The sequence below is a fragment of the Delphinapterus leucas genome, chromosome 11, assembly GCF_059928025.1.
Source record: "Delphinapterus leucas isolate spDelLeu-1000000601 "Yukka" chromosome 11, BTC_Dleu_Yukka2, whole genome shotgun sequence".
NCBI classification, from domain to species: domain Eukaryota; kingdom Metazoa; phylum Chordata; class Mammalia; order Artiodactyla; family Monodontidae; genus Delphinapterus; species Delphinapterus leucas.
The window spans coordinates 18,332,950-18,358,539 of NC_143139.1; the positions used below are offsets into that span (position 1 = coordinate 18,332,950).

At 35.5% G+C, this 25,590-nt stretch overlaps 1 protein-coding gene across 1 annotated transcript in view; it reads left to right on the forward strand.

Annotated features, from left to right (window-relative positions):
- The window catches only part of ETNK1 (ethanolamine kinase 1), a 73,020-nt gene extending 54,595 nt beyond the window's left edge, over nt 1–18,425 (forward strand). The window contains exons 7-8 of the mRNA XM_022577769.3: nt 12,290–12,363; nt 12,691–18,425. Of these exons, the coding sequence (XP_022433477.1) occupies nt 12,290–12,363; nt 12,691–12,763 (147 nt within the window). The 3' untranslated portion in view covers nt 12,764–18,425. The remainder of the gene's footprint in view (nt 1–12,289; nt 12,364–12,690) is intronic.
- Nucleotides 18,426–25,590: the final 7,165 nt, after the last annotated feature.

Below are 25,590 nucleotides of genomic sequence, written 5' to 3' on the forward strand. Positions count from 1 at the left end.
ACCCTCAGCAGTGAGAGCATGGAGTCCTAACCACTGGACTGCTGGGGAGTTCCCCACTTTATATACTTCTATTGGGTGATCTAGTCCCATGGCTTTTATTGCCCTTTCTGTTAATGATCCCACTGACAGGCTCCAGATCAGTACTGACTGTATCTATCCAGGGTCCCATTAGTATTTGACCACAAGGTGTCCAAACTTGAAGTTTATTTTCTACATCCTATCCTCTGTCCCATTCTTTATTCTTTATTGTACTATCTTGACTTAATTAAAATGCTGTCCATTCTGTTGCTGTATTCTCAAACCAGGAAAGAAGGAATTTTTTTTCATGTGTTCCTCTTCTTCTCACATTTTTTCTATTTTCAGATTCTATTCTAAAATTCTGTCAATTCCAACCCTTTCTCCTTAATTGCATGACCTTTGATTAAGGCCTTTGTCTCTCACATATGTTAGTCTTTACTGGTCTCTTTACCTGCAGGTTTTTTCTGTCTGTAATTCACACTGTATATTTTAAAAGTGCTCTTTCTAATAACTAGAATCTAATTTATGAATCTGATTGTGTCACTTTCCTACTTTATGACTCCCCGTGACTTACAGAATGAAATCCAAATGATAGCATCTACAAATTGTCTTATTTCCCACTAAATTTCTCACCTACCACCTCCTCTCTGGCAGAGTCATCTTGTTTTCTAAACACTCCAGGGTGTTTTAAGCCTGTATGCTTTTGTATAGATTATTCCTTTCTACCTAGAATGCCCTTTTCCCTGTACTCTCTGGCAAGTTCCTCTTGTTCCTTATGGATGTGTCTTAAATACTGTTTCCTCCTCTTTCCTTGATCACTTGTCATGAAGAAGACAGCACATACATACATTATAAAGCTGTTTTGATAAGGGAGGAAAAGAGGTTTGAATAAGATCAAGGTGTAGCTGTTCTAAATAAATAAATGTTTGGTAAATGTTTATTGTTTGGTAAATGTTTGGTAATGTTCTAAATAAATAAATGTTCAGTAAACGGTATGATCAGACTTCCTCAGTATTAAAAGATTTCACTTCTAATTAATTGTTTACTATAATTAATTAATGTTGAGGAGATGACAAACAAAAGTAGGTATTTGCATTACAAAACCAAATAGGGAATACAGGTGTTTTTTAAGCTTTGAGGAGTTTTTAGACACATTGTTGGCAGACTTCAGATTCTTTCTAAGTAAAATATTAAAGTTATATTGAGGTTTTCAGGAAACAGTTTGAGGATTCATTTTAGTTATTTGTTCACCATATAAAGCTTTTAATTTTTCTTTGCAACAGATGTGGGTAGCCTAGGAATTAAAATACCCTTTGATAGACTTACATATCCATAACTTCCAAATCTGAGAGAAGTAGTATTAGTAAATCATAGAATCACAGATTATTATATTATTTGTACTTAAATATTCTCTCTTTGCCATTTTGGAGAATGCAAAATGACAAATGGGCTATTTCCTCACTTCCCCTTTGTTTATGAGTCTAATGTTACATATAAATTTTAAATTTTTCACCCTATAAAAGGTGTTACCTACCAAAAACGTGAAGTTTTATGTATAATGCTTCTCTAGTTTAGAATTATTTAGTTATTTTCCATTACTATATGAACAAAAATTGAGAAATACATTTGCCAGCACTGCTATTTTTAGGTGTAGAATGTCCCCTGATTTGAGTCTTTTCTACTACAGAACCCACCTAACAGGAAGAGATTATGACACCAGTTGCAGACGATTTTTATATCATTAGAATATGCTGAGGTGATTAAGACTAGTGGTTCTCAAACTTTTTGGTCTCAGTATTTACCTTATTTTACGCTTCAAAAACTTTTTTGAAGACCTCTACGAGATTTTGTTTATATGGTTTAACTATCAGTATTTACCATCTTGGAAATTAAAACAAATTCAAAATATTTATTAAATACATGTTTTTTTAAAAAACTCATGTTAACTAAACAGCATTTTAAAAATGAAAAATAGCTATTTTCCAAATCAAAAAACACTTCAGTGAGAAGGATGACATAATTCTTTACTTTTGCGAACCTCTGTAATGTCTGGCATAACAAAAGCGGTATTCTCATATTTGCTCCTGCATTTCATCTCTTACAATGTATTGTTTTGGTTGAAGTATATGAAGATAGTCCTGTTTCGCACACATAGGGTTGTTGGAAAAGAGGAGTGTTTTGCCTTTTCAGGGAATTGTGGATATTCTTTTTCGATGCTTCACCAAAACTCAGCAAGTGATGGTTTCTTAAAGGTTAATTGTAATGTTCAATCTGAACACATAAGTTAACTTTTGTATTCTATTACATTAAACTCCATTAGTTTATCTTGCACTGTGAATGGTTCTTTTACCAATGTGTGATTTTGTAATTTGAATGTCATTCATTAGTTATTTGGAAAATATGGATTTATTGAGCTGTATAGATCTTCTAAAAGTTGATACATCTCATTATATGATATTTAAAAAATCACATTTATTGATATCACCACCAGTATCAGAAAAGTTTTAGGTACTTTATTGAGAAGCTGATAAGCTCACAGAGCTGAATACAGATTTTCCAAAGTTCTAATTTTAGGTTGAATAGTCAAAGTCTGTCATTGGCAACAAATACTGTCATTTATTCTCATTGAAATGACAAGTTCTCTTTTTTATATTTGAGAAATGTCTGCCAAATACCCAAGTCTAATAACTCTAGTTCATATGTCAGTTGTTCTTCAAGTAAAAATGATGTTCCATTAAAAATGTGCAAGTTTAGGTCACAACTCAGTCGTATGTGGTTTTCCCTGAGACAGCCTTCACGCTTTGGGTATGCATCAGACATTCTTTATTTGTACTTCCTATATCATATCCCACAGAATATCAGAATATCAGAATATCATGTACTCAGGGGTGGAGATTTAATAAAATTAATAGTTAAAGGACTTTATTAAAGGACATTCTTTAGTGAGACTGGATTTGTACTGTGAGTGTGTGGTGGTGGTGAAGAATAAGACTACTATACTAATTCATTTTGGTACCACTGCTTTGACTTATGTTAAGGTACCAGGAGCTTCACCCAGTATTGCTTTTTCATCATTGCAAATGTAAACATAGTCGAAAAGACAAGTAACATATTAGTATTATTATGAAAATAGTTTTGGGCCTCAGAGTCTTCCACGGATTCATGGACCACTTTGAGAACCACTGATTTAGACTTTCAAAAGAAGGAAGGCATCTCATCTCATAAATCACTTTTCAATACCTGAGACACTTCCTTAGACAGAAAGAAGACCATTTTAAAAAATCTTCATCATTTTTGTCATTCTGGTTTCATATAATTAATAATTAACATTTTATTGAACGTTTGTTGTATGCCAGCTGCTCCGATGTGGTTTTTTTTCCACACACCAATCAGTTCTCTAGTTCTCAGTAGGCAGTGATTGGGTGTCCTACAAATTTAACTGAGGTCTGACACTATCTACCTGGAGATAGTGTCAGATTCCATAGGTTAAAGGTTCAGTCCCACAAGACTGCCCCCTTGCCCCTTTAGATGCCACTCGCAAGTCCACTGGCTTTAAATGGGAGGCTTCCACAACTCCCTCCTTGGGGCCTGTTAATTTGCTAGAGTGGCTCACAGAACTCAAAGAAACGTTTACATTTGTTTACCAGTTTATCATAAAGGATATTATAGGGATACAAAAGAACAGTTGGATGAAGAGGTATAGTACGGTGAGGTCTGGAAGTGTCCTGGGTGTAGGAACTTACGTTCCTGTGGAGTTTCGGGTGTATCACCCTCCCAACATGTGCGTAGGTCATCTGGTTCACGAAATATGGAAGGTCTCCAAACTCCTTCCTTTTAGGTTTTAGTGGACACTTCATTACCAAAGCAAGATTGATTAAACCACTGGCCATCTCAGTTTTCAGTCCCTCTTCCCTCCCTGGAAGTCTGGAGGTGGTGGGGCAGAAAGTTCCAACCTTCTAATCACGTGGTTAGTTCCCCTGGCAACCAGCCCTCAAGTTTAGGGGCTTTCCAAAAGATACCTCATTAACATGTGGTTGAAAGGGGCTTGTTAAGAATAACAAAGACATTCCTTTCACATTATAGCTGTGGAACTATTTCAGGAACCAATGACAAAAGACCAAATATTGTAACAAAAGATGCTTCCAGTTGCTCTATGCTTAGGAAAGTCCAAGGAGCTATGAGCCAGGAACAGTGAATGAAGATCAAATGTCTATATCTTATTATAAATTATAATATCTCACTTGCATTTTACAGATGAGAGAACAAACGTACAGAGGGGTTAATTAAGTTGCTTACAACCACACACCTAGTAATTTTTTTCTAGTTATAGTATTTCTAGTTAGAATAGAGTATTTCTTGGGAAGTGAAGTCTTAGTGTTATCAGAAACTTTTTTTTTTTTTTAGATTATCAAATATTTAACTCTGTTTAATGCAGTGTTGTGTAGTCCCAGCCTAGAAAAGCTAAGGAGTACAATGCAATGGTAAAACTTAGTAGAATCTGACCACTATAGAAAGATATGAAAATTAAAGCTGGATATATAGTAAGGTACGATTCCAGTAGGGAAAAATATAGATCAATCCATTTTCAATATATGAGAACAGATGGTCTAAATATTTGGATGTGGATTATAGCTAATCAAAAGATGCATAGGTAGAGATGAATGTAAGCCAAATATCTATCTATGTAAATGTTAAAAAGGTACACATGCAACTATTTTATTTTTGCTTGTATGTACAATATAATTTATACCAATATTCTGTTTAATGCTTTCAAAGAGAAAGCCAATTGGAAGCCTCATAAATATGTAGCAGAAAAAACTGAAACACAGAACAAAATAGGTTTTCTAATAAGATGTAATAAGTAGGGATATAAAAAGAATGATGACTAAAAAAGTAAAATACCAACTGCCTTAAAAATCTGTCATTAAACAAGATAAATTGAAGACAGTAAAGTAGAACCTAATGGGAAGAAGCAAGCTGGAGATAACTTTTCCTAAGTAATCAGAATGAAAGAAATGCATCTGAACCACAAAAGGCATAAAAACTAGGAGCCAGCATATGCTTGGCAGTCTTTTCTGTGTAGCTTTACTGAACTGACCGAAACACTGCCAGTTTTTCTTTTTAATTGTACATAATTTTTTATTGAATGAAAGATTTAAAAAATTTTGTAGTGCTTTACAATTTCCAAAAGTTTCACACACGTGACTTCATATAACCCCATGATAACCCTTTTTTCCCCCACCCCTATATTGCCCACCCCCACAAGTGGTAACCACTAGTTTGTTCTTTTTATCTGTGAGTCTGCTTCTTTTTCTTCTTTTAATTTTATTTAATTTATTTTTTTATACAGCAGGTTCTTGTTAGTTATCCATTTTATACACATCAGTGTATACATGTCAATCCTAATCGCCCAATTCATCACACCACCATCCCCCCCACGCCGCTTTCCCCACTTGGTGTCCATACGTTTGTTCTCTACATCTGTATCTCAGCTTCTGCCCTGCAAACTGGTTCATCTGTACCATTTTTTTACATTCCACATATATGCGTTAATATACGATATTTGTTTTTCTCTTTCTGACTTCACTCTGTCTGACAGTCTCTAGATCCATCCATGTCTTAACAAGTGACTCAGTTTCGTTCCTCTTTATGGCTGAGTAATATTCTGTTGTATATATGTACCACAACTTCTTTATCCATTCGTCTGTCAATGGGCATTTAGGTTGCTTCCCTGACCTGGCTATTGTAAATAGTGCTGCAATGAACATTGGGGTGCATGTGTCTTTTTGTTTTTGTTTTTTTTGCAGTACGCGGGCCTCTCACTGTTGTGGCCTCTCCCGTTGCGGAGCACAGGCTCCAGACGCGCAGGCTCAGCGGCCATGGCTCACGGGCCTACCTGCTCCGTGGCATGTGGGATCTTCCCGGACCGGGGCGCGAACCCGTGTCCCCTGCATCAGCAGGAGGACTCTAAACCACTGCACCACCAGGGAAGCCCGCATGTGCCTTTTTGAATTGTGGTTTTCTCTGGATATATGCCCAATAGTGGGATTGCTGGATCATATGGTAATTCTATTTTTAGTTTTTTAATGAACCTCCATACTGTTCTCCATAGTGGCTGTATCAATTTACATTCCCACCAACAGTGCAAGAGGGTTCCCTTTTCTCCACACCCTCTCCAGCATTTGTTGTTTGTAGATTTTCTCATGATGCCCATTCTAACTGGTGTGAGGTGATACCTCATTGTAGTTTTGATTTGCATTTCTCTAATAATTAGTGATGTTGAGCAGCTTTTCATGTGCTTCTTGGCCATCTGTATGTCTTCTTTGGAGAATGTCTATTTAGGTCTTCTGCCCATTTTTGGATTGGGTTGATTGTTTCTTTAATATTGAGCTGAATGAGCTGTTTATATATTTCGGAGATGAATCCTTTGTCCGTTGATTCATTTGCAAATATTTTCTCCCATTCTGAGGGTTGTCTTTTCGTCTTGTTTATGGTTTCCTTTGCTGTGCAAAAGCTTTGAAGTTTCATTAGGTCCCATTTGTTTATTTTTGTTTTTATTTCCATTACTCTAGGAGGTGGATCAGAAAAGATCTTGCTGTCATTTATGTCAAAGAGTGTTCTTCCTATGTTTTCCTCTAAGAGTTTTATAGTGTCTGGTCTTACATTTAGGTCCCGAATCCATTTTGAGTTTATTTTTGTGTATGGTGTCAGGGAGTGTTCTAATTTCATTCTTTTACATGTAGCTGTCCAGTTTTCCCAGCACCATTATTGAAGAGACTGTCTTTTCTCCATTGTATATCCTTGCCTCCTTTGTCATTGATTAGTTGACCATAGGTGCGTGGGTTTACCTCTGAGCTTTCTATCTTGTTCCATTGATCTATATTTCTGTTTTTGTGCCAGTACCATATTGTCTTGATTACTGTAGCTTTGTAGTATAGTCTGAAGTTAGGGAGTCTGATTCCTCCAGCTCTGCTTTTTTCCCTCAAGACGGCTTTGGCTATTCGGGGTCTTTTGTGTCTCCATACAAATTTTCAGATTTTTGGTTCTAGTTCTGTAAAAAATGCCATTGGTAATTAGATAGGGATTGCATTGAATCTGTAGATTGCTTTGGGTAGTATAGTCATTTTCACAATATTGATTCTTCCAATCCAAGAACATGGAATATCTCTCCATCTGTTGGTATCATCTTTAATTTCTTTCATCAGTGTCTTACAGTTTTCTGCATACAGGTCTTTTGTCTCCCTAGGTAGGTTTATTCCTAGGTATTCAGTAGTAGTTTGATAGGAATTGCATTGAATCTGTAGATTGCTTTGGGTAGTAGAGTCATTTTCACAATGTTGATTCTTCCAATCAAAGAACATGGTATATCTCTCCATCTATTTGTATCATCTTTAATTTCTTTCATCAGTGTCTTATAGTTTTGTACATACAGGTCTTTTGTCTCCTTAGGTAGGTTTATTCCTAGGTATTTCATTCTTTTTGTTGCAATGGTAAATGGGAGTGTTTCCTTAATTTTTCTTTCAGATTTTTCATCATTAGTGTATAAGAATGCAGGAGATTTCTGTGCATTAATTTTGTATCCTGCAACTTTACCAAATTCATTGATTAGCTCTAGTAGTTTTCTGGTGGCATTTTTAGGATTCTCTATGTATAGTATCATGTCATCTGCAAACAGTGACAGTTTTACTTCTTCTTTTCCAATTTGTATCCCTTTTATTTCTTTTTCTTCTCTGATTGCTGTGGCTAGGACGTCCAAAACTATGTTGAATAATAGTGTCGAGAGTGGACATCCTTGTCTAGTTCCTGATCTTAGAGAAAATGCTTTCAGTTTTTCACCATTGAGAATGATGTTTGTGGTGGGTTTGTCGTATATGGCCTTTTTTATGTTGAGGTAGTTTCCCCCTATGCCCACTTTCTGGAGAGTTTTTATCATAAATGAGTGTTGAATTTTGTCAAAAGCTTTTTCTGCATTTGTTGAGATGATCATATGGTTTTTATTCTTCAGTTTGTAAATATGGTATATCACATTGATTGATTTGCGTATTTTGAAGAGTCCTTGCATCCCTGGGATAAATCCCACTTGATCATGGTGTATGATCCTTTTAATGTGTTGTTGGATTCTGTTTGCTAGTATTTTGCTGAGGATTTTTGCATCTATATTCATCAGTGATATTGGTCTGTAATTTTCCTTTTTTGTAGTATCTTTGTCTGGTTTTCATATCAGGGTGATGGTGGCCCCATAGAATGAGTTTGGGAGTGTTTCTTCCTCTGCAGTTTTTTGGGAGGGCTTGAGAAGGATGAGTGTTTGCTCTTCTCTAAATGTTTGATAGAATTCAGCTGTGAAGCCATCTGGTCCTGGACTTCTGTTTGTTGGAAGATTTTTAATCACAGTTTCAATTTCATTACTTGTGATTGGTTGGTTCATATTTTCTGTTTCTTCCTGGTTCAGTCTTGGAAGGTTATACCTTTCTAAGAATTCATCTATTTTTTCCAGGTTGTCCATTTTATTGGCATAGAGTTGCCTGTAGTAATCTCTTAGGATGCTTTGTATTTCTGTGGTGTCTGTTGTAACTTCTTTTTCATTTCTAATTTTATTGATTTGAGTCCTCTCCCTCTTTTTCTTGATGAGTCTGGCTAATGGTTTATCAATTTTGTTTCTCTCTCAAAGAACCAGCTTTTAGTCTTACTGATCTTTGCTATGTTTTCTTTGTTTGTATTTCATTTATGTCTGCTCTGATCTTTATGATTTCTTTCCTTCTGCTAACTTTGGGTTTTGTTTGTTCTTCTTTCTCTAGTTCCTTTAGGTGTAAGGTTAGATTGTTTATTTGAGATTTTTCTTGTTTCTTGAGGTAGGCTTGTATAGCTATAAACTTCCCTCTTAGAACTGCTTTTGCTGCATCCCAAAGGTTTTGGATCGCTGTGTTTTCATTGTCATTTGTCTCTAGGTATTTTTTATTTCCTCTTTGATTTCTTCAGTTATATCTTGGTTATTTAGTAACATTGTTTAGCCTCCATGTGTTGCGTTTTTTATGTGTTTTTCCCTGTAATTCATTTCTAATCTCATAGTGTTGTGGTCAGAAAAGATGCTTGATATGTCAATTTTCTTAAATTTACTAAGGCTTGATTTGTGACCCAGGATGTGACCTATCCTGGAGAACGTTCCCTGGGCACTTGAGAAGAAAGTGTAATCTGCTGTTTTTGGATGGAATGTCCTATAAATATCAGTTAAATCTATCTGGTCTGTTGTGTCATTTAAAGCTTCTGTTTCCTTATTTATTTTCATTTTGGATGATGTGTCCATTGGTGTAAGTGAGGTGTTAAAGTCCCCCACTATTATTGTGTTACTGTCGATTTTCTCTTTTAGAGCTGTTAGCAGTTGCCTTATATATTGAGGTGCTCCTATGTTGGGTGCATATATATTTATAATTGTTATATCTTCTTCTTGGATTGATCCCTTGATCATTATGTAGTGTCCTTCTTTGGGTCTTGTAATAGTCTTTATTTTAAAGTGTATTTCGTCTGATATGAGGATTGCTACTCCAGCTTTCTTTTGATTTCCATTTGCATGGAATATCTTTTTCCATCCCCTCACTTTCAGTCTGAATGTGTCCCTAGGTCTGAAGTGGGTCTCTTGTAGACAGCATATATATGGGTCTTGTTTTTGTATTCATTCAGCAAGCCTGTGTCTTTTGGTTGGAGCATTTAATCCATTTATGTTTAAGGTAATTATCGATATGTATGTTCCTAGGACCATTCTCTTAATTGTTTTGGGTTTGTTTTTGTAGGTCTTTTTCTCCTTTTGTGTTTCCCACTTAGAGAACTTCCTTTAGCATTTGTTGTAGAGCTGGTTTGGTGGTGCTGAATTCTCTTAGCTTTTGCTTATCTGTAAAGCTTTTGATTTCTCCATGGAATCTGAATGAGATCCTTGCTGGCTAGAGTAATCTTCGTTGTAGGCTCTTCCCTTTCATCCCTTTAAGTATATCATGCCACTCCCTTCTGGTTTGTAGAGTTTCTGCTGAGAAATCAGCTATTAACCTTATGGGAGTTCCCTTGTATGTTATTTGTCATTTTTCCCTTGCTGCTTTAAATAATCTTCCTTTGTCTTGAATTTTTGCCAATTTGATTACTTTGTGTCTTGGCGTGTTTTTCCTTGGGTTTATCCTGTATGGGACTCGCTGCACTTCCTGGACTTGGGTGGCTATTTCCCTTCCCAAGTTAGGGAAGTTTTCGACTATAATGTCTTCAAATATTATCTTGGGTCCTTTCTCTCTCTCTTCTCCTTTGGGACCCCTATAATGAGAATGTTGTGTTTAATGTTGTCCCAGGGGTCTCTTAGGCTGTCTTCATTTCTTTTCATTCTTTTTTCTTTATTCTGTTCTGCAGCAGTGAATTCCAGCATTCTGTCTTCCAGGTCGCTTATCCGTTTTTCTGCCTCAGTTATTCTGCCATTGATTCCTTCTAGTGTAGTTTTCATTTTAGTTATTGTATTGTTCATCTCTGTTTGTTTGTTCTTTAATTCTTCTCGGTCTTTGTTAAACATTTCTTGCATCTTCTCAATCTTTGCCTCCATTCTTTTTCTGAGGTCCTGGATCATCTACACTATCATTCTGAATTCTTTTTCTGGAAGGTTTCCTATCTCCACTTCATTTAGTTGTTTTACTGGGGTTTTATCTTGTTTCTTCGTCTGGTACATAGCCCTGTGCCTTTTCATCTTGTCTGTCTTTTTGTGAATGTGGTTTTTGTTCCACAGGCTGCAGGATTGTAGTTCTTCTTGCTTCTGCTGTCTGCCCTCTGGTGGATGAGGCTGTCTAAGAGGCTTGTGTAAGTCTGATGGGAGGGACTGGTGGTGGGTAGAGCTGACTGTTGCTCTGGTGGGCAGAGCTCAGTATAACTTTAATCTGCTTGACTGCTGATGGGTGGGACTGGGTTCCCTCCCTGCTGGTTGTTTGGCCTGAGGCAACCCAATACTGGGGCCTACCTGGGCTCGTTGGTGGGGCTAATGACAGACTCTGGGAAGGCACACACCAAGGAGTTCTTCCAGAACTTCTGCTGCCATTGTCCCCGTCCCCCAGTGAAACAGAGTCACCCCCCACCTCTGCAGGAGACCCTCTAACAGTAGCAGGTAGGTCTGGTTCACTCTCCTATGGGGTCACTGCTCCTTCCCCTGGGTCCTGATGCACACACTACTTTGTGTGTGCCCTCCAAGAGTGGAGTCTCTGTTTCCCCCGGTCCTGTCGAAGTCCTGCAATCAAATCCCTCTAGCCTTCTAAAGTCTGATTCTCTAGGAGTTCCTTCTCCCATTGCTGGACCCCTAGGTTGGGAAGCCTGACGTGGGGCTCAGAACCTTCACGCCAGTGGGTGGACTTCTGTGGTATAAGTGTTCTCCAGTCTGTGAGTCACCCACCCAGCAGTTATGGGATTTGATTTTACTGTGATTGCGCCCCTCCTACCGTCTCATTGTGGCTTCTCCTTTGTCTTTGGATATGGGGTATCTTTTTTGGTGAGTTCCAGTTTCTTCCTGTCAGTGATTGTCCAGCAGCTCGTTGTGATTCTGGTGTTCTCACAAGAGGGAGTGAGAGCATGTCATTCTACCGCACCATCTTAGTTCCTCCCTCAGAATCTTAAAATATCGTGTTTAAATGAAAATAGATTGTAAAGCACACATACAAAATTATTGTGCAGCTCCTAATTATACAGTCATCTGTTTACTCTTTAAGTCCTAAGACTCATTTTTCTCCAACATAAGTTGTGTAACTTTATATCATCGTTGATTGCGCAGAATTGTTGGGTCAATAAAAATTGCTTTCAGAAATTTGTCACCCCCTGAACATCTTCAGGTTTCAGTATATGTTTTATTTTTGAGATTTGGATTTTCCTTTTTGTATATATTTTAAGAAACAAAATCCTTTGGTAATGTATTTTATAGGAAATCCTGTTAGCAATTATGACCCATTAAAAACACTTAACTAACAACATGTATCAGTGCTGATGCCAAACTCTGCCCACACAAAGCAGGATACAGGAACTGGGCTCTATTTATTTTTTAGTGATTATAGTTTATTATAACCTCTTTTGTGGACAAAAGTGGTCTATAGCCATCCAGATAACTGTACACTTCAGTATTACCTGTGTTTTAGATACTTTGTGTTAAAAAAGCATCAAGAAGGTATTGTTCATGGAGTTGATGAAAAAGGAAGAAACTTACAATTTAATATTTGTTTTACAAAGAAATGCATTATCATAATTCTTGATTTTTCTTCCCTTTTTTTAGGCTTCACATTTCTTTTGGGGATTGTGGGCTTTGATTCAAGCCAAATACTCCACTATTGAGTTTGATTTCCTTGGGTAAGTTTAATTTTACTGTATGCATTACATTTGGCTCTACTCTTGGGATTTACATTTAGAATTTATAGGGGACATTGTAGTTATTATTTTTAGTCAAATGTTGCAGAGGTTGCATACATTTAATAATTGGTCTGCAAGGAAATCTGGTATAATCTGTTAAATGATTTCAGTATTAGAAAAGTGTCCAGTAGGTGGTGCAATAAACTAAAAGTATGTCCCTTGAAAATTTAAAAACTTAAAAAAATCAGTTTAGAACGGGTGGGTGGAAATAAACAAAGGATTAAGGTTTTTAGCTGTAATTATGTTGTTACTCTCTTTTCTCAATAGGTATGCAATTGTTCGTTTTAACCAATACTTCAAGATGAAGCCTGAGGTTACTGCATTAAAGGTGCCTGAGTAAAGAAGACATTTAATTATTCTTAAGTAGCTGAACAATACTTGTGGATATTTTAAGAAATTCCAAAAAGCCAATATATGTTAAAATTCTTTTAATTTGGTTATCTTGCTTTACAAATTATGCTTCTAAACAACCAATTTATTTTTTAAATAGAATGATGTTAAGAAATACACCTACTGCTCTCAGTATGTGGTGGGTTAGAAGTTTGTTAAATCAGCAGAAAGGTATAAAGATGTCAGTTTAATCCTTTGATAGTTTAATCTATGTTATATGTTAATTATTTATTATAAATTTAACATGAATTCTGTGACTGTTTTCATCTGTTTCATCTGTTGATTGGGTGTAAGCAACAAAAATTTTCCAGAGAAAATTTTCTTTTAAGTTTTACTTTAATAACATTAATTTTAGTAAACATTTTAGGTGTTTAGTGTAACCTTTTTATTTTGACACACTGTTAGTTAAATGAATCATTTACTCTTGGAATGCCAGACACTGGTTTAGATAACTTAAGATGTTCATAGAAAAATATCTGTTTAGGAGAGTGAGGTACATTTACTGTCTATGCTAGTGGTACATCTTTCTGGAGTATTGGAAAGCATTTTTTGGGGGGGAACATCTTAGAATTAAATTCCCCTCTTGCTACATAGTCTGGCAGTATAAATATTAATATTTACCATATAATCCTGGAATAGATATATGATGATTTTATGTTACCAAAATCTGTATTAAATAATGTTTTCATATACTATATATGGTCATTTAAGTTACAGTTTGTTTTTAAAATTTTACTATATCAAATTGTTTCTAACCAAAAATTTTGTTTTACTTATTGAGATGTTGTATATTTTGTTTGTTATTAAATAGTAGCTAGTACAGCAATTGTTAATTTTTGAAACAAAGACAGAATGCTTATCATACTTGGGAACAAGAAAATGTCATTTAGTTTAATTCTTTTTTACTTCTTCAGATTCATTCCTTACACTGTGGTTTTAATGTTTTAGTCTGGTTCTATGTCTTTAGAATTATAGCAAATGATTACTTGATAAATGTATCAATAGTTTCAGAGAAATAAGTTGAGATGGTTAAAAGAATTAAATATGGAACCTTTAGAACATGAATCTTGTACACTTAAAATCTGATATAACAATGTGAATTAAGCAAAAATACTCATGGTAGGAGGGCTTCTGTTTGGTTTGATTTCTTTTGATTTTGTTTGTTTGTTTTTGTCTGTTTGAGAGTGAGAGGATGGCAGTTATTATTTGGAAGGAACTTAGATCTTTGAGATAGATAAGCAAGCATCCAGTTTTGAAGACTGCTGTGTAGAATTGAGCAGTCATGGTTAACTTTGCTTAGAAAATTAGTCTGACAAGCTTTGCACTTTGGTCACATAAGTGCCCATGTACAAAGTTGGCTTAATGGATCTGCATATTCAGAATATGCAACTACAAATTAATCCTCTGAGAAATCTTCTGGGGAGTCTGATGTATTATTCCAAGTGACTTGTATTCTCAGATAAGTGCTTTAAAATACTTGGATTATCTCAAGATGTTTAAAGCTAATAAAGTGAGTAGAAACACTTACAGACCATTTAAAATGGTAAATTCTAGTTACATGAATAGAATCTTAAAATCTGTTTTGTGTCTATATTAACAGTGTTAGACCAAGATTTGTTTTCTACCTCCCCAATGTTACAAATGTTCACTTCTGTTTTTATAAACCATATTACTGTAGGATCAATAGAATTTGACCTAATTAACTAAATGAAAGGAACCAATTAAACAATGAATAGCTTTTTATATAATGTTAGAGTGAACTTGAAAAATTGTTTTTGGTGGAATTTCATCTGGGGCTGGAACATTTTCTTAGAACAATGAAGAATATGTAGTACTCTTGATTTTTTTTGCTTTCCGACTTCTTAAAAGTGCAGATATATCTTGGAGAACTGTGGGAAGAGAGATCATTTTTCTGCCTTACTCCATATTCTTCAAACTATTTTGAATAGAGATTCACCGAGCCATTGCTGGTAGATTGTGCCTAGCTGCTAGCTGTGATACTCTTGTAAGTGGTTCAGAGAGATTCATATAGAAGTGAATGTAAAGGGGAATAAAGGCTCTCACTTTAGCCCTAGGCAATGAATCTTGGGAACAAAATAAGCTATTTAAGATATTTCCCCCACTTTTAGGCTAGATTTTGGGTATTATGATGTTCCCACTTCCTGTACAGGTTTTTGGGATCATGCTTCAGCCTAATAATAGGGTTCAAAATTTGCTTCCCTTTTAATTGATCATTTAAGGGATTCTAAAGGGAAAACATCCCTCTAAAATTTGTCCTGTGGCTTGCTGGGATGTCTTTTGCCTTTTTATGTTAAGCTAAGGAACTTGAATGCCTTACCTAATAACTCAACTGATAGTAAGCTCATTTTGTAAATATGAAAATGGTTGTTAGAGAAGTGGCATTCATGTATACTCAGTGTTAGTCAGTAGACCATAGTGGCCTGGATGCTTTAGCAAGCAAAATTCCACAATTTGTTTTCCCTTTGTTCCTTACATACTTGTATGATCTTAACTGACCAGTAATACTTGATTTTTTCCCCTCCTGACCCCATGCTACCACCACTTTCTGGGAATTAAAGAGATGTGGTAGTAAATCATACTGTTCACATGATCATTTGAGATCAATATGAGCACAAAACTCATCAACTAGGTCTGCCTGGAATGTATATAAAACAGTGTAAATAAAAATTTGTAAATTAGTGTGACTTGTATGTTGCATATGAGATTGTGTATTGTTTTGCAGTCTTTTCCCTTTTGTAGACATTTTTCTGTAAGGTCATGATCCAGCTCTTTGGTTTTAGACTGGAAATAGCCAACAAATCGGGCTGCACAGTGGGATAACAAGAGGAACTGGAAATAGGGTTTGTCAGTTTTTGTTAATGTCAGTACTTATTTATTTAGCCTCTCAGTGCCTAATATGACTTTTTTTCAAACTTTAGTTGACCACTAGCTTTTGGAGGTTAGATTCCTGCAAGCAGTAAATTAATACATTGTTAGAATTCCATTTGAGTCATGACTCTAAGCTAAAGCAAATTAAAAATATAATTTTATGATTGCAGACTGAAGTGTTATCCTTTTCTGTTTTCAAGGCTGTTAACCTTTTTCTACAAAAAAAACCTTTGCGTTTTTATATATCTCAGTGTGAATCTTAAGTCCCACATATACAAGGGAAATGATAAGGAATAGCTCCTAGTTCAACTTAAGCATGTCTCAGTTGGCTTCTCTAAGTATAAAGTTGTTCATTATGGGATTGTAAAACACAGAAAAGGTATGTGCTCTTTTAATGACTGCTAATTCCATTTTTGCTGAACTAAAAATAGTTAACTTCATAAATATATTTATTATGAAACCTTCCAGATTTAAAGGAAAAATTCCCCCCAAACACTCTCAATTAACAGTTAAAAACCTCCACTTTTAAAGTTATATGGATATTTCTTTTTTACATTACACAAAGCTTTCTGTACCATTTTTGAATTCCTTCATAATGTAAATGAGAAAACTATCAGTTTGATTTTCTGCTTTAAATTGCTTTTTAATAAGCATTTTATACTGCATTCCAAAGTGATATAGACTTAAGCTTTTAATATTAGTCAGTCATTCAATTGATAGACAAAGTTAACAATGCTTTATGCTAGGAGAGTTTTGTTATTGGCAGCAACTTGCACTACTTTACACAAAAGGCAAATGCTAGTAGTTTTTATGCACAAAGGAAAGTGAATTATAAGTATGTGGTAAAGCAGCTTTATCTTTATTTCAAAATTGATTTGCTCTGAATTTTCTTCATTAGATTTTTAGAATGGCTTTGACTGGAAACTTAGTTACATATTAAGGCAATCCGTTTTGTTTTTGTTTCTTTTTTTAACGAAAGACATTAGTTATATGGAACCACCTTTTTTTTCTGCTACATACCACTTGTGAGATTACAGTGTTATGTCTTGGGTTTGATGTCTTCAGACAGAAAAGTGTAACGATTATTTTAAATGAACTTTTCCCCATCTTTGAAGTTTAGTCCATAAATGTATTGCTATAAAAGAAAATGTTTGAGTTTGCATTACTTGAATACTTGAAAACTGAAATTAATAAGATATATTACACAATGAATTAGACTTTTCTGAACAGTTTTTAACACTAAAATTTTCCTTTCTGAATCATAATTTGAAATGGACAGATTTAAACTATTTGAATAGAAAAAATAATGTAGTGCTTATAGAAAATACCCTTTTGACTTTGAGGCATTCAGAATTCAAGTTTTTAGTAGGTTTCTGTCCTGAAATCTGCTTTCTCTTCTTTCCTATACTTAATGCACTTACTGTGCTACTGATGTTATCAAACAGCAAGTTAAAATAAAATCTGTGTTCGTTATGCATCCTATGGCTTTCTAGTTACGAAAAAATTGCTCTGTAAAATACTCTTAATCCCTAAATGCAGGCATATTTTTGTCTACACCTTGCCCATTAATGGTATTAATACCATAAATCATTTTAACAAAACACAAGGTGTTTATACAAATTGAAAACATTACATGTTATATTTGAACTAGTTAGTGAAGGGTAAGAAAAAGGTGGCTGATTTGAGTTGTTCCATTAGTTAAATTTCAAAAGGAACTTTGAGAGATTAAGACCTGATAGTATCTGTGTAAACTAGCTCCTGTGAACTGGGAAAGACCCCCAAATCAGTGGAGGAAATGAGAGCACTTGCATGGTTGTACTGTGCTGCTGCTTAAATCCTGTAGTGACACCCTGTAATTTTTATTGTTCAACAATCTGAAGAGGTTTCCTGTTACCTACGTGTACTAAAGTAATTCTAAATTGGTAGAATCTGCAAAAAGGAAACTTTTAAACTCTCCTGTATTTAGGAGCCTTTGTGTAGCTGGGTGAAGTTTCCATGATTTGAAGTATTTGGATTTTAAAATATACCATTATTTTAAGAAAGAAGACCTGGCATTATTACATATTCTTAAATGACAATGTCCTTATCAGTTTCAGAAGAAAAAACCAAAATGAATAATTGTCATTGCATTAGCTGTATGTTGAATTGGGAAATTGTGGCATAAAGGTTAAATTTATGTTTCTCAAATGTGAACCATAGTAGTATAATGCTGCTCTGTAAATACTGTAAGTGCTACAAATAGTCTCAGCACTGAAAATGTATTGATACCTCTCAAATGAATGCAACGTTTGATGTAGGTGTTTTGATATGCCTCAGAAAGTATCTGAGTGTCTGGGAACTTGTTAATCTGTTTGGTAATGAAGATACTTCCTGTTTTTTGTTGCTCTTTTCATGTTTAAAATTTAATTTTTACATTTTTACTACTGTTAATTTAAGTAAAATTTGTTCTCTGGTTAAAATGGGGTTACCAGTGAAGAAAATTAAAAACAGCCTCATTCATGTAACTGCTTAAATAAAAATGCAGTTTTGCTATGTGTTCATAAACTTTTAATGAATCTGTATTTCTGTTTAAATATAAGTGATGTTTAGGCTTTATTTCTGTTTAATAAGGCCTTTTATCATTGATTAAATAAAGGAATGTATCTTTTTGAAGAGATTTATATTCTGTAAATAAAAATTGGTTGTAACAATAAAGTTGAGTTCTAACTGCTTGTATCCATAAATCTTGTTACTTCAACTTATTTTTGTGGTTTTCCTATTGTAGAAAAAGCTTTTAAATGTTCGTGTATAACTATTTGTATATTTGAAGTGAGTCTTTAAATGTCTAATCTCTGGTTTTTTAATATAGTGTTTAAAAGTTTTGAAAAAAGTTTACTTTTGAAAATTTGGTTGAGATGAGAGTGTAGAATATTGTATAAATTATGAACAAATTTTGTTTACCTAGTTTAAAATTTCATTATTCTAGCCACTATGTGTTTTCACTGTGCTAGGGGCTGGAAGCAGGAATAGAGACACTGGTTGGGACTTGGCATCTTACAGTCTAGGCAAGGACTATCCATTCAACTAATGTTAGTTAAGCTCAGTTTCTAATTTTCAGGTAGTGTGATAGATGGTGGAGATACAAAGATAAGATATGATTTCTACCTTCAGATAATGTTTATCATGAAGATCAATTTTCCATAATGAAAATAGTCAGCAGTGTGTGTGTGTTTGTTTTATTAGAATGCCTTCCAATTTGGGTTTGTCTGGTGTTTTCTAATGATTAGATTGAGGTTATGTATCGCAGCCAAAATACTACAGAAGTGATTTGTCCTTGTTAGAGTATCACATGTGAGGAAATCAATGTTGATGTTAATTTTGATCACCTGGTCAAAGTATTGTTCTATGTCGTCACTGTATAGTTGTTTTCCCTGTGGTAACTAATAAGCAGTCTGTGGGGAGATACTTTAAGATTTAAGTATTTTGCTCCTTGGCAAACATCTCCTGTCCTCCTCCCCTGATTTAACAATACTTGATAATTATCTAAAGCAGTCTTTATTGTGATGGCTGCAAAATAGTCACTTCTAGTGCTGCTGCATGCTTCACGTATATCAACCTTTTACCGTAAGGAATCTCTTGTCTATCATCTGTCTATCTCTGTTTACTGTAAGGAATTATCCTCTTGTGTCTGTTATCTTTCTCTGATCTGCCATGCATGGGACCGTATTTTAAGTATATACTCATGGGTTTCTGTTTTATTCAATGCATTATAATTTGTTACTACACTTCCATATATTGATGTTAAATTGTCTGAGATTTGGCTTGGGGGAACCCCATCAAATCTGGTTCCTATGTCCTTTTGATACACCCTGAAATTTTTTGAGCACTTCCTTACCTTCTAGTAAAACAAGAAATTGCAGACTAATTTTGTACTTCCCTTCCTGACCCCTGGAATCAGGCATTTTCTCCAAGGAGCCTGGTTCCTTTTGGGGGTGTTAGTATTTAGAAATTTAGATCTGAGAACTAGGGATGCTCATTGCTCCTGGGCTATTACTGATCTTAGGCCCTTTTAGCTGGCAGAGCAGGGAACGTGCGCGCACGTGTTGTGTGTCTGCGCATGCACACATGCTCATATTCATGTATGTTTTAGAAATTGAGTCCATACTGACACCTCCAATTTCTGATTCAGCTTTCCAGAGTTCTTCCTTGCCTCTACCATTTCATATTTGTTTTTCTTATTTCCTTACTCTGATAATATAGATAGGTATTTTTTCAAGACTACCATAGAAATAGGTCCTTTTCAGTGTATCATGAGGTGTAAGATGTTAATACATATGTTACTAGTGGTTTTAACCTTAGTTACTTAATTGAAGTGTCTGCCAGGTTTCTCTCCCCACGTTTTAATTGGTAATTAGCTGGTGGAAGAGGATACTTGGAAGTTGTGTGGTTTCTTTGCTATTAATTTTAGCATCCATTGGCAGTTTTTTCCTGCAACAATATTGTGATGTTTGCATGATGTTGATTTTCTGTTTCTCTCTTTCCTTCTACATTCATAAATTGGAATTTTACTGTAAGGAAGAGCTGTACCTTTATTATTTACCAAGCAGTAAGGACACAAGGATATTCTGTGAGCTATAATTCTATTACAGTCATTCTGTTGCTCAGTTTATTTCTAGATTGGTGATTGAGAGCTCCTTCAAGTTGGCTGCTGTATTCTTTCAACATTGCCCACCTCATTTTTAGAGCACTTCCTTTTCTGGCAACATAAGGTGTTCCAGGCTAGGTTTGTACTTTCCCTGCCCCAACCCTCAATTCAGCTATTTCTTCACGGATCCCTGACATTTTTTTTTTTTTTCAGAGAATATTTAGAAATTAAGGCCTAGTTGCCTTAATTGTTCATTGTTGGGCATTACTGCTTCTAAATTCCATCAGTTGACAGAATTAGGAAATACTAGAAAAGTCAGAAGAATGCTTCAATGCACTCCCATATATCCTCTTCCAGATTCCCCCAGTAATATTTTACTTCCTTTGCTTTACCATTTTCGCTCTATTTCTTTTTGTGAATTACTTGAGCAATTTACACACATAAATCTTCTTTACCCCTTAATATTTCAATACTTGTATTTCCTAAGAACACTGTTTTGACCTGTGATGAGTTGGTGATCATTCAAATGAATGTCCTCTGTTTGTAGTGTGGTATTTTGGGGTTTTTGTTTTTGTTTTTTTTTTTTTTTTGACTGCTTGCATGACCTGTATTTAATTGGTTTTTAGCAATTTGATTATTTAGATGTGATTTAGATGTGATTTCCTTTGTATTTATTATTCTGCTTGAATTTTGACCATTTTGAATCTGTAAATTTATGTCTTTTACCAAATTGGGGAAGTTTCAGCCATTATTTCTTCAAGTATTCAGACTCGTTCTCTCTTCCCTTTATGGGTCCCTAATTACACATGGTTAGACTGAAGTTGTTCAGCAGGTCACTAAGGCTCTGTTCATTATTTTTCCAATGTCTGTTTTCTCTGTTTTCCAGATTGGATTATTCTGTTCATCTGTCTTCATACTTCATTGACTTCTTTCCTCCCTTCTAATTTCCAAACTGCTGTTATGTCTGTTCAGTGACTTTTTAAATTTTGGATATTATTTTCAGTTCTGTAATTTCCATTTCATTGTTTTTTAGAGTTTCTATTTTTCTTTAAATTTTCTATTTATTCAATATAAGTATAGTCTTTGCATCCTTGAGCATGGTTGCTTTAAAATCCTTGTCCACGAATTTCAACAATGGATCATCCCAGGGACCATCTGTTGATTTGGTTTCTTTTGAGTATGGTTCGTATCTTCCTGTTTCTTTGTATATCTAGTAGTTTTGATTTGTTTCCTGGACTTGTGATTGATATGTTGTAGAGACTCTTGATTCTGCTATGATCCTCTGAAAAGTATTGATTTTGTTTATTTTAGCAGGCATGTAACTTGGCTGTACTCAAACTCTGGCTCTCCTTGGTGGACAGCAGCTAAATTTTTGATCAGTTTTTTTTTTTTTTTTAGATTTAGTAGGGCTGTTTGGAATGTGCCCCACACCTGTGTAGTTTACAAGTCAGCCAGAGATTTGGTCGGTCTGTATGCAGATTTTAGTGTCATCTCTGGGTCTCTCTCAGAATTTCTTTCCATACTTTCCAGCTGTTGCGGTTACTTTGAACTCTGTCCTCTGGCTCATCAAGTAAGGACTGCAGGTTTTTTGAGTTTTAGGTGCCCCACAAACCTCTGACTTGTGGCTTGCCCTCAGGTTAATAATATGGGAAACTCAGTGCCATTCTCTTTCTAAATGTAAATCCTGATCTGGTTTCTTTTGCTATTTATTGCTTTCTAGTGCTTTTAGGTAGTTTTATATCCCAATTTTATAGTTATCTGTGAGAACTTTGGTCCAATAGGAGATATTCCTCCATCATTCAATGTGGAACCTCTTTAATGTAGCTTTTTCAGTTGGGAATTTAACTGATACGGTAAATTAGCATAGATGTTAACAAAAACCGTATATTCTAACTTGCAGTGTTTTAATTATTATTCAGTAATTTGTATATATTTTCCTTTTTACCCAAGTTTAATTTCTAGGTGGAAGAACCTTTTTAATTTTGGTTTTGTTCTTAATATCTTGATTTATTCCATTGTGATCAGAGAGTGTTTTTGCTTCTACTTCATGGTAATTATTGATGTTTTGACCTAATATATGATTCACTTTGGGCACTGTTAACCTGTGTTCTTGAAGAAGGCATATTCTCTATTGTCAGTGTGTAGTGTTACACATGTATATATTTATGTGTGTATGTGTGAGTACACACACAGTTTATCCTCATTATCCATGGATTCCATATTTGTGAATTCGCCTATGTGCTAAAATTTATTTATTTTGGGGGAAAGTCAATTTTGGGGGCACTTTTGTGGTCATTTGTGGACTTGTGCCTGTGCAGAGTGATGAAAAATTTGAGTCCCTTGACACGCGAATTCCCAGCTGAGGTTGAACAAGCTGATGTTCTGCCTTTTGTTTTAGCTCTCATACTGTAAATGTTCTTTTCATTACGTATTTAGGACCACGTTTTTTCCATTTTTGTGCTTTTTGTTGACGATTTCACTGTTTAAAATGGCTCTCCAAGCACAGTCTTCCTTGGTTTGGTCTCAGCTCTTCTTTTCAGCTTCAGATGCTTCTCACCTACTGCCTTATACTTTCAGATAGAGCAACACCCATCTACTTATAGTTCTGGACATGTCAATCTTGTTCAAAACTCTGTGCTTTTTTCCATGCTTCTTATCCTCTTGACCAGGTTAATTCTTGACTTTGTTAAAGCTTTTAAAAACTTTGTGCAAACTACTTTGGAAGTATCGCTTCCAGAAAGCCATCTCCATGTTTGCGCCGTTGTCCCTTCTGGCCCTTTCCTCTGCTTCACTGCAGTGCCCAGGACACCTCTTATCAGTGAACGTATCCAGGATTGTCTGGCTATAAGTTTGCCTCCCCAGGTATACTTTATGAGCCTTCACAACATGAGCCTTCTTTATCTTTATGGTATCATAACCTTACATAGCACTAGTTATGTAATGGGACTTCACTTTATGTTTGTTAAATGAATGAATCAAAGTATTGAATAATTAGGAAATATTTCCAATCGAGCAAAAAGCAAGTAAAATCAAAAGGCAGTGGTTGATCTTGGAGACAGATGAGCCTCGGAAATGGCTATCCAGAATCACTTTTCCTGAGTTGATGTGATACCTGAAAAGTGATTTCATTAGGGGAGCTGTACTTCACTACTTTGGAAGTTAGAAATCCATTCTACTTTTTTGCATATACTTCTGCATGGCTTGATGTTAATTTATATAGTTGAGCCCAAATTTGGAAAAGTTTGAGATACTTTGTGTGTTGATTTCCTGGAGATGACCAGAATTCAGTGTTCTTAGAATCTAGCATCCCAGCAGCTTTTCAAGCCCCCTCAACCAGTGTATATTTTTTAAAATGTATGTCTAACATTAAAACAAGCAGTGAAAGATTTTTTTTCTCTCTAGATGAGTTTCAGTCAGAATCTATAATTGTTTTTCTCATAATATTGTATAAGTGTCAATAAAACCCAAGCCAAACATGATTGATTTATACCAGAACTTTATTTTTTAAAGTAGCCATCATTAATAACTTGTTATGCAGGCAACAATCTACTTTTTACTAAAGATTTGGCAGTTACATTGGACTATCTCCTCTGCTCCCTTAACCCAACCAGAATATCACAAAAGAGGAATCAACCTAAAACTACTCCGACATATCAAGTATTTTTACTGTACTATTTTAATTCAACACAAGATTATGAATCAAGCATTCTGGTTTCTACTGCAGTTTCTCTCACGGTTTCTCTCAACTCTTTGTATTGTGAATCTTTTTTTTTAATAATAAATATTTAGTTATTTGGCTGTGTTGGGTCTTCGTTGCTGTGTGCGAGCTTTCTCTAGTTGTGGCGAGCGGGGGCTACTCTTTGTTGCGGTGCACGGGCTTCTTGCGGTGGCTTCCCTTGTTGCGGAGCATGGGTGCTAGGCGCGCGGGCTTCAGGAGTTGTGCCACACGGGGTTAGTTGCTCCGCGGCATGTGGGATCTTCCGGGACCAGAGATTGAACCTGTGTCCCCTGCATTGGCAGGCAGATTCTTAACCACTGCGCCATCAGGGAAGTCTCTGTATTGTGAATCTTAATAGTTGAAAATGATTTAGTCTCTTTTATTAAAAACTATATATATTTAGTAATTAGTTGATAAAGGATTGCCTTTTTATTCTCACCACATTTGACGAATCTAACTCAAACTGTTCTCTTTCTTCCTCTTTGTAACACTTTGAAAAGAATTTAAAATTTTATTGTGCTTCTCGCAGTTATTCTTTTTTTTTTTTTCACATGGAAGCAGAAGGCTGTGTAGGTGCCTTGTAAAAGGCTGTCTTTATGACATCCCTAACAACTTAAAGCAATCCTGCTAAAAAAGATTTCTGAGTTCCAGCTTTGAAATGGTCTAAAAAGAAAAATCAACAAGAAAAGTAACCACTTGGCTACATTTGCCAGTGAGTGTCCTTCCTAGGTTAGAGGAGCAGCGTTCTTTTCCTTTGTCTTCATGTTACCTGATACTATGTTGACAACAGCAGCTCTTTTCTCTTTTGCAATAAAAAAATGAAAGCTTAGAGGGGGGTTGGTAATAGCACCAGTCTTTGTATAGGTTGAGTGGAGTTTAGTTTCTGTTCTTTTTCCTTGTCAACTCAGAACATCTTTTTGGAGACAGCCAGAAACTAGAGGTAAAGTGTCACATAGTAGAAAGATCCTTCTGTTCAGGTGGCAGGAACTCCCAGTAATGACCAGGAGTCTTGTGGGCTTCATTTTCTCATTTGTAAAATGATCAGATTAAATGAGATTACTGCTAGAGTCCCTTCTAGTTCTAAAATGCTAGAATACAGTAAACAAAATACTTTTGAAAAGATTCCGTATAAAACTTGGGACTCTTCGGTATTATTCTGCACTTTGGTACATCCCTGCCCTTCCTTTGCTGTGCCCCCTACTTAAACTGCTGAGTCACGCAGCTGGTACATGAGCTGACTCCCCGTAGCTTCACCTTATCTGAACACTGGCTACTGCAGGGAGGTACCTTGTCTTTGGAGGTCTCAGGCTTTGAGTTTCACTTCTTTGAGTCTTTTATCTCTGAAATATTATCTAGGTTCTTGGTAAATAAGGGTCATTTTTGCCTAGCTTTTGGATGGTTTTATGGACTGAATGTTTGTGTTCCCCCAAATTCATATGTTGTAGTCCTAACCCCCAGCATAGAAATGGGGCCTCTAAGGAAGTAATTAGGTTAAATGAATTCTTAAGGCTGGGGCCCCGATCCGATAGGATTACTGTCCATATAA